Source organism: Salvelinus fontinalis, chromosome 5 (genome assembly GCF_029448725.1).
Source record: "Salvelinus fontinalis isolate EN_2023a chromosome 5, ASM2944872v1, whole genome shotgun sequence".
In the NCBI taxonomy this organism is placed as follows: domain Eukaryota; kingdom Metazoa; phylum Chordata; class Actinopteri; order Salmoniformes; family Salmonidae; genus Salvelinus; species Salvelinus fontinalis.
Genome location: NC_074669.1, coordinates 50,235,873 through 50,245,715, shown reverse-complemented (window position 1 = coordinate 50,245,715; position 9,843 = coordinate 50,235,873). Strand labels below are relative to the sequence as shown.

The 9,843-nt window shown below is 41.1% G+C and overlaps 1 protein-coding gene across 1 annotated transcript; it reads left to right on the top strand.

Annotated features, from left to right (window-relative positions):
• The first annotated feature begins 2,795 nt into the window (after positions 1 to 2,795).
• On the top strand, positions 2,796 to 7,602 carry cisd2 (CDGSH iron sulfur domain 2). The gene is made up of 3 exons (XM_055923812.1): positions 2,796 to 2,990; positions 5,703 to 5,917; positions 6,442 to 7,602. The coding sequence occupies exons 1-3, from the start codon at positions 2,888 to 2,890 to the stop codon at positions 6,529 to 6,531; spliced, it is 408 nt and encodes a 135-aa protein (XP_055779787.1). The 5' UTR covers positions 2,796 to 2,887; the 3' UTR covers positions 6,532 to 7,602.
• The last annotated feature ends 2,241 nt before the right edge of the window (positions 7,603 to 9,843 follow it).

Below are 9,843 nucleotides of genomic sequence, written 5' to 3'. Positions count from 1 at the left end.
CATGCCTCATATACTAGAGTGCGTGTTATGCCCATCATAGAAATCCCAAGGGTAAAACCTGCTTTGGAAATGTGATTCTTAGAGTGAACAAAAATATAAAAGCAACATGCAACAATTTCTATTTTTTTATACTGAGTTACAGTTCATATCAGGAAATCAGTCAATTTAAATGAATTCAGTAGGCCCTAATCTATGTATTTCACATAATTTAATAAATGCCATTTAGCAGACGCTTTTACCCAAGGCGACTTACAGTCATGCATGTCATGGGCTCCCGAGTGGCACTGCCTCTCAGTGCAAGAGGTATCACTGCAGTCCCTGGTTCAAATTCAGCCTGCATCACATCCAGCTGGGATTGGGAGTCCGATAGGGCAGCGCACAATTGGCCCAGCGTCATCTGAGTTTGGCCAGGGGTAGGCCGTCATTGTAAATAAGAATTTGTTCTTGACTGACCTGCCTAGTTAAATAAAGGTAAAATGCATGCATACATTTTAAGTATGGGTGGTCCCATGCATCAAACCCACTATCCTGGCATAGCAAGCACCATGCTCTACCAACTGAGCTACAGAGGACCACAACTGGGAATTCCCGAGATGCATCTGTTGGTCACAGATACCTTGAAGAAAAGGTAGGGACATGGATTTAAAAAAAACAGACAATATCTGGTGTGACCACCATTTGCATCATGCAGTGCGAAACATCTCCTTCGCATAGAGTTGATCAGGCTGTTGATTGTGGCCTGTGGAATGTTGTCCCACTCATCTTCAATGGCTGTGTGAAGTTGCTGGATATTGGTGGGAAGTGGAGCACGCTGTCGTACACGTCGATCCAGAACATCCCAAACATGCTCAATGGGTGACATGTCTGGTGAGTATACAGGAAAATGGGAGAAATTCGATTTTTTTTCAGCCTCCAGTAATTGTGTACAGATCCTTGAGACATGGGTATATGCATTATCATGCCGAAACATGAGGTGAATGGCATGACAATGGGCCTTAGAATCTTGTCAAGGTATCTCCATGCATTCAAATTACCATAAATAAAATGCAATTGTGTTTATTGTCCATAGGTTATGCCTGCCCATACCATAACCCTACTGCCACCATGTGGCACTGTGTTCACAACGTTGAAATCAGCAAATCGCTCGCAACACGACACCATCTGTCCGGTACAGTTGAAACTGGGATTCAGAGCACACTTCTCCAGCGTGCCAGTGGCCATCAAAGGTGAGCATTTGCCCACTGAAGTCGGTTACGACGCCAAACTGCAGTCAGGTCATGACCCTGGTGAGGGCGAAGAGCACGCAGATGAGCTTCCCTGAGATGGTTTCTGACAGTTTGTCCAGAAATTCTTCAGTTGTGCAAACAAACAGTTTCCTCAGCTGTCCGAGTGGCTGGTGTCAGACGATCCCGCAGGTGAAGAAGCCGGATGTGAATGCCTTGGGCTGGCGTGGTTACACGTAGTCTGCGGTTTGGACGTACTGCCAAATTCTCTAAAGCAACGTTGGAGGGGTCTTATGGTATAGAAATTAACATCCAATTATTTGGCAACAGCTCTGGTGGACATTCCTGCAGTCAGCATGCCAATTGCACAATCCCTCAAAACTTGAGACATCTGTGACATTGAGTTGTGCGACAAAACTGCATATTTTACAGTGGCCTTTTATTTTCCCCAGCACAATTTGCACCTGTGCAATGATCATGCTCTTTAATCAGCTTCTTGATATTCTACACTTGTCAGGTGGATATATTATCTTGGCAAAGGAGAAATGCTCACAACAGGGATGTAAACAAATGTGTACACAACATTTGGGAGAAATAAGCTTTTTGCTTATGGAAAGTTTCTGAGATATTTTATTTCACGTCATGAAACATGGGACCAACACATAACATGTTAAGTTATATTTGGGGGGGGGGGGGGGGGGGGGGTCATGAGGAAATAAATATCAACTGGATATGGAAAGTACAACTGGATGCATGCGTTTCCTCTGTGCATTTCAATAGTCCTTCCATTCATCAGGAGTGAGTTGAAATAATTTGACAGGCGTAAGCAAATTCTCTGAACACATCATCATTCACATTGACTTCACCCCTTCTGTGTTTTTAGATCACCGCAGATTGCATGACAGAGGAGACAAGGACAAACCATTTTGTCCTATGGAGAGAGAAAAAAACATCTTTTAAACTGAAATCATTTGAGATTATGAACGATGCCTAAGACATAGATATAGGATTTAAGTTGCCCCTAAACCTTTAGGTGGATCCCATTTGTAGCCAACTACCCACATCACACACACACACACACTGGATGACTATGCAAATAGATACATCCCAGCCTATTTAATTTCCTCTTGAAGATCTAATCAAATTATTTTTATATGAGTGAAATTATGAGTATACAAACATTTACACGTTTGCTTCGGAAGGATGAATGAATCAATGAATCAATGAATGACTGAAGCCAATGCACAAAAAAATAAATAACAAATAGAATAGAATACGATACAATAGCATACAATAGAATGGAATACAATGTATTTTTCCCCAGAAAACAACGGTAAGCTACTTTGTCATACAAACATCACATTGGCCTATGTATCAAACAAGATGAATGAAATTAGCTACTTTCTATGTATTTGCCTCATTATAAACTGTCCAATCAGATGACACCAACTCTGCCAACGTTCATTGGCTACATGTTTTAGCGTCATCTTCCTCAATTGCGTCTATTCACCAACACATCTACGCGTCTTTCTCTATTTATTTCTATTGCACGGACAATTTTTACGCACCGGTCAAGACTTGAGCTTCTAAGATAGCGTAATGACGCAAACGGACCTCAGGAAATATCCAGCTCAAACTAAAACCTGCCTATAGTTTCATTCAAGATGGTTTTAGAAACTATTTCAAGGATCATAAAAATCCAGCTTCCAGCCTACCTCAAGAAGCTCCCCCTTCCCGAAACGATTGGAGGATTTGCGAGGTTAACAGGTAAATGGTTACAATGTTGCAATGGTGAAAACAGGAAAGACAGAAAAGCTTGTCCCCATGCATGCACGCCTACAAGATTAGCCTCAGTAGTTCGCCAGTTTTTTAATGTATTTCTTTCAAATTTATTATAGATTGCCGGGGTTTTCTGTGTGGCTGTTAAAGTGCTAATCCACTTCATATTGAATAAAGTTCCTGACTTGGCTCAAGTCAAGTTGATTGAACATTGAAGGGTAGTTTAACAGTGCACTACTTTGAGATACGTTTGCTTGTACGGTTACAATGTATCAGACTCAGAGTGGAAACATTGTATTAAGTGTACTGTAGCGTAGGTGTAGGTAAACATGTGTTTCGTTTGTATGTAGCACATTTCCTCTCTTGGCTATGGAAGGGAACTAAACCATGTTATTCCAAGCATATGAAACATGAGGCTACAACAAAATAGATGTACAAATTAAAATCCAAGCTGAGGCTGTTTTATACTTTGATATACAGGCTACAGTGATGCGTGTTGTACATACTACTGTGTCCATAAGCAACAATCTCCAAGCTTCAGTGGATGGAGCTCATTGCTTGACATGAGCAAAGTATATGCTATTAGCAGTGATGATTCTTGTTCTCATGGCAGGCAGGCACATTGAGACCAGTCAGTCAATGAAGCAAACGTGTCTAGCTTCTGAAAGTCACCTAAAAACAGAGGGAGCCAACTATAGGCCTATTGGCGGTCTAAATGTGTATAAGACGATAATAACGCTTGAGAAGCTGCTTCAAGTAAAACGTTACCAACCAGTCACATGTAGGCTAATAAGACTCACTGGACAAGACTTTATAAAAGTTCCTTTTGAAACTGCTGCTAATATAATTTGATTTCATTAAACAGTGCTACAAACCTTTCCTTTGCCTTAGCTGCAAAACACTAAATACACTCTCATAGTATTCCCATAGAGCAGTGTAAATCTAAGACTGCATGCTTACTCAATGGAGAACAGATTCCTCTCCCCCTACACCTGAATGAGGCTCACACACTAGCTTTTCTGAGTAGTTGTGAGAGGAAAAATGTCTGACGACAGTAGCTGTCAGTGCGCAACATTGAAAAGTTATGCCTTGAATTTAAGTACAATGACAAACCCACTGTACGTATTGGCTTTAAATGAGCTATGAGACCTCGTAGTTGTTTCAAGCTTTGACAACTTGAAGAAACGCTTACGTTTGACCTTTGGGGTGAACGCTGAATGCACCCCTATAGAAAGTGTCAGATTTGGGACCTAAAAATAGCCCTAAACTAGTGGCTGCGGTTCTGAGTTGGGCCTTCATACCAGATATCCTTGAGTGTGGAGATGACATGCCCTTTGCTAAGGAAAGCAGCAGACCTGGGTTCAAGTAATATTTCCAAATCTTTCAAATGCTTTTAGTGTTTTCCCCTATTCTGTCTGGATTGCCAGATGGGAGGGGTATGCCGTTTTGGGACTATTCTATTTGTCCATTAAGCCAGACAAGCTCGATCAAGCACAGACAATATTTGAAATGAATTAAAATAGGATTTGAACCCAGGTCTGGAAAGCAGTAGTGGTAAATTATGGTTTCTCCCATTGCCCTGAGGTGCTCCATACTGAGGATCATTGACGTTGTAAACATTGATTTAATAAGTCTTCGCTAGCAAATCTATAAGAGATGCATGAACATGAAGCGACTGGAATAATTGGCATGGCAATGGAAGCTCAATTATAGTTAATTTCATTGCTATGTAGCTTTGAAGTTATAACTTGCCTGCAGTCAGTAGCATAAGTACTGAGGTTTTTTCCAGGCCTATATTATATTTATCATTTTAATGTTTTCACTCTCAGGAATAGATGGGAGTCAATTGAAATGTCCCTGCAGGAATCTTTTTTATTTTATTTATTTCACCTTTATTTAACCAGGTAGGCTAGTTGAGAACAAGTTCTCATTTGCAACTGCGACCTGGCCAAGATAAAGCATAGCAGTGTGAACAGACAACAACACAGAGTTACACATGGAGTAAACAATAAACAAGTCAATAACATAGTAGGGGGCAAAAAAAAAAAAGAGAATCTATATACAGTGTGTGCAAAAGGCATGAGGAGGTAGGCAATAAATAGGCCATAGGAGCGAATAATTACAATTTAGCAGAATTAACACTTACAATTTAGCAGAATCTAAAGACACTATGGCTCCGTTTAGACTGTCAAAAGACCAATTAGTGGAAAATATATATAAGGCTGTGTTTACACAAGCAGACCAATTCTGGTATTTTTTCAGTAATTGTTGACCAATCAAAAAAAAAAAAAAATCTGATGTGGAAGATCTGATGTGATTGGTCAAAAGAGTGAAAAAAGATCCAATTTGGATGCCTGTGTACACGATGCCTCCGCACAGCCAAATTCAGTCTAGCAGCTTCAAGGATGAGCGCCTCATTCAATTATTTTATTATTTTGTTCGGATTTGGTGTTTTTACATTCGCCTTTTGAATTTGAGATAAATCGTATAATGAGATCAACATTCTCCCATCAGGCACCCTTCTTTTTAAACAAAAGCCATTTCATTTGATTGCCGTGAGATTCAAATACACAGCCCTCAAAGGTGCCATAGCGTCGGACACTGATACAGAACACCCCAGCAGAATGTTATGGGAACCGCAGGGGTGGAACAATTTGAAGAGATCCAACATCTGTGTGTGTGTGTGTGTTTTCTTCCCAGTCTCTGACTGGCTCCGGTTGCTGCCTCTCCTGGGAATCTTGGCCCTGCTGGGCTACCTCACCATCAGGCCCTTCCTGCCCAAGAAGAAGAAGCAGAAGGACAGCCTGATCAACCTGAAGATCCAGAAGGAGAACCCCAAAGTGGTCAACGAGATCGATATTGAGGACTTGAAGAGAACGAACGTCTGCTACTGCCGCTGTTGGCGCTCCAAAACGGTAAATTGGACTAGAAGTAGAGTAGAATGGTTATTGCTAACACTACACCTTCTTAGTCATTTCAGAATCCATATTGCCTAGTTAAATAAAAATAAATATTCACAAAGTCTCTCAGTAGGAGTGCTGAGGATCAATGTTGCCAGATAGATCATAATGAATAAGACTATATGGACAGGGGGAACCTAATCCTAGATCGCATTTCTACTCTGAGATGCTTTTTGAATACAGGCCCTGATCAGCCTTTATGCGTTGGGGCCAAGGAAATTGGATGGGGGGTTGGCTTGAGATTGGTTTTAGATCATGTTAGATGCAAAGACTTTTAGCTATAGCTAGTGGTCTTCCAACCTCAGCAATTTATGCGGATGTCAGCAGTTTATTTTTCCATTCTCACTGTCTTTTGAGGCCAAGGGGAAGCATATGACTAAATAAAAGGTCAACTATGCAGGGGGGCTCTAGTTAGCCTATCTATAAGCAATGCCCCGTACTGTGTGTATCAGCTAATATTAAGTTGTTTCCTGTTGCAGTTTCCTGTTTGTGACAAATCACACATAAAGCACAACGAGTTGACTGGAGACAACGTGGGGCCTCTCATACTCAAGAAGAAGATATTATAATCCATCTTTAACACTGTAAAGGAGCCGTCGTCTTTATTCCCTTCTTCTGTCTTTAGTTTCTTTTAAAAAATCAATGTATTTTTTTTGTCTGTATTTTAGGGCATGGCCTTTTGCACTCTGCCAATTAGTCTTTTGTTTTGGTAAAAAAAATATATATATATGGCGCATACTTTGCTTTTGGTAGTGAAATGCTGCAGAAATGATGGTGGCGCCTTAACTCCTCAAAGATTTTACCATCAACACTTTTGTGAATCCTATTTATTTGAACTTGCCAACAATGGGCAATAACTGAGAAGGTTTGAAAGGTTTTATGCTATCACCACTCCCTCTTATTGTCTCCTGACAAGTTTTTGTACAGTGGCCATTTTCCAGTCCGGCTATCTCTCACTCTCGTTAGAAACAACAGTTAACCTTGGTCTCCTTGGTAGCGCCGCTCGGTTCCAAACTATTGGGACCACATTGAGGGGAATTTGAACTTCAATCACGTTTGCAATTAAGGGTAGCAACTTGCTATTTAGGGTAGTAGTATATTTTGTTAGGTTGAAAGAAAAACTTTACTTAGCCTTTTCAGTCTCCGAACTACTGTAAGCTTGAAGTCTTTCACTTGCATACAAAAACACTTACAGGATTTTCCCCTGCCATTTCTCTTTGTTCATAACCTTATAAAACATGCCTTAATTCTGTGTTCATGCTGTATTGTGTGTCCTCATATTCAAAACTGAAGATCTTAAGACATTTCAGAACATCTTAATTTCACTAAACTCCTCCCCTCAAGAAACAATGAACCCTTGTTTTTTTTACACCAAAATATTTAAGTAATTCATTTTTTTTCCCTTTACAGTATCAAACATGTCAGTTGTCCAATTTCCTTTGCATTCAGAAAATGTCATGCAAATATTTCTGAATTCATTCAACAACATAAGATTTGAAGAAGGGATCTGCTCCTTTGGTTACTGATTCTTACGTGAATTACCAGTTACAGTACATAGATCTGTATTTTCATGTTTTACTGGAATTTAGGCAAACTGTGCCCGCCGGTGTACTTTTGTAAAATAAAAAAAGTTGACCTGAGTTACTTTGTTTCAGAAAATGTGTCTTGTCAAATGGCAAGAAGAAAGAAACAGATAGGCCATGAAGTTTTGGGAACTGTTTAGACAAGTGATTTACAATCATTTGACACACATTTTCCATGAGTTTGTCTGAACAAAAATGTTGACAACTATTGGGTGGTGCTTTCATATCCCAACATATAACCTGTGCAGCACCAGTTACTATTTGCATCTGCTTTCCATTCCAAAACATTGACGCTAGGACCCGACCTGAGCTTTCTGATGGTGATAGGAAAATCTGACCCTTTATAATAAAATATTACCACATTAAAGATAAGAACTTTGCTCACCTCTAACACACAACATAAACATGACAACTACAATACGTGTGGGGCGGCAGGTAGCCTAGTAGTTAGAGCAATGGACTAGTAACCGAAAGGTTGCAAGATCGAATCCCTGAGGCGACAAGGTAAAAGAAATCTGGCGTTCTGCCCCTGAACAAGGCAGTTGACCCACTGTTCCTAGGCTGTCACTGAAAATAATAATTTGTTCTTAACTGACTTGCCTAGTTGAATAAAGATAAAATGTAGCAACATTAAGGACAATCTAGAGGCAAAAGAAACGCACACCTATTTAGGCGAGGTGCTGGCTAGAACACTTTAAAGGAGAGCCGCACACTCTAGGAGCTCAGATGCAAAAATATTTATGTCCAACGTTTCGACAGACAAGCTGTCTTCATCAGGGTATAAGACAGCTGGTCTGTTGAAACGTTGGACATAAATATCTTTGCATCTGAGCTCCTAGTGTGCTGCTCTCCTTTACTTAAAAAAACAAAACATTAAGGACACCTGCTCCTTCCATGACAGACCGACCAGGTGAAAGCTATAATCCCTTATTGATGTCGCTTGTTAAATCCACTTCAATCAGTGTACTGTAGATAAAGGGGAGGAGACAGGTTAAAGAAGGATTTTTAAGCCTTGATGTGGATTGTGTGCATTCGGAAGGTATTCAGACTCCACATTTTGTTACGTTACAGCCTTATTCTAAAATGTATTAAATCGTCCCCCCCAATCTATACAAAATACCCCCAAATGACAAAGCAAAAACTGGTTTTAGGATTCTCACATTTATTAAAAATAAAACTGAAATATCACATTTACATAAGCATTCAGACCCTTTACTCAGTACTTTGTTGAAGCATCTTTGGTAGCGATTACAGCCTCGAGTCTTCTTGGGTATGACGCTACAAGCTTGGCACAACTGTATTCAGGGAGTTTCTCCCATGCTTCTCTGCAGATCCTCTCAAGTCTTGTCAGGTTGGATGGGGAGCATTACTGCACAGCTTTTTTCAGGTCTCTCCCGAGATGTTAGATTGGGTTCAAGTCCGGGCTCTGGCTGGGCCACTCAAGGACATTGAGACTTGTCCTGAAGCCACTCCTGCATTGTCTTGGCTGTGTGCTTAGGGTCGTTGTCCTGTTGGAAGGTGAACCTTCGCCCCAGTCTGAGGTCCTGAGTGCTCTGGAGCAGGTTTTCATCAAGGATCTCTGTACTTTGCTCTGTTCATCTTTCCCTCGATCCTCACTAGTCACCCAGTCCCTGCCGCTGAAAAACACCCACATAATGATGCTGCCACCACCATGCTTCACCGTAGGGATGGTGCCAGGTTTCTGCCAGACGTGAGGCTTGGCATTCAGGCCAAAGAGTTCAATTTTGGTTTCATCAGACCAGAGAATCATGTTTCTCATGGTCAGAGTTCTTTAGGTGTCTTTTGGAAAACTCCAAGCGGGCTGTCTTGTGACTTTTACTGTGGTGTGGCTTCTGCCTGGCCACTCTACCATAAAGCCCTGATTGGTGGAGTGCTGCAGAGATGTTTTGTCTGGAAGGTTCTCCCATCTCCACAGAGGAACTCTGGAGCTCTGTCAGAGTGACCATCAGGTTCTTGGTCACCACCCTGACCAAGGCCCTTCTCCCCCGATTGCTCAGTTTGGCTGGGCGGCAAGCTCTAGGAGTCTTGGTGATTCCAAATGTCTTTAATTTAAAAATTATGGAGGCCACTGTTCTTGGGGATCTTCAATGCTGCAGACATTTTTTGTACCCATCACCAGATCTGTGCCTAGACACAAATGTGTCTTGGAGCTCTACAGACAATTCCTTTGACCTCATGGCTTGGTTTTTGCTCTGACATGCACTGCCAACTGTGGGACCTTCCATATAGACAGGTGTGTGCCTTTCCAAATCATGCCCAATCAATTGAATTTACAAC

What these genes read in the sequence shown, in the direction of transcription:
- cisd2 (XM_055923812.1), top strand. Translation starts at nt 2,888, where the DNA reads ATGGTTTTAGAAACTATTTCAAGGATCATAAAAATCCAGCTTCCAGCC. An exon ending in AGGATTTGCGAGGTTAACAG is followed by an intron (nt 2,991 to 5,702) that starts GTAAATGGTTAC and finishes TTTTCTTCCCAG; the next exon opens with TCTCTGACTGGCTCCGGTTG. An exon ending in GCTGTTGGCGCTCCAAAACG is followed by an intron (nt 5,918 to 6,441) that starts GTAAATTGGACT and finishes TTCCTGTTGCAG; the next exon opens with TTTCCTGTTTGTGACAAATC.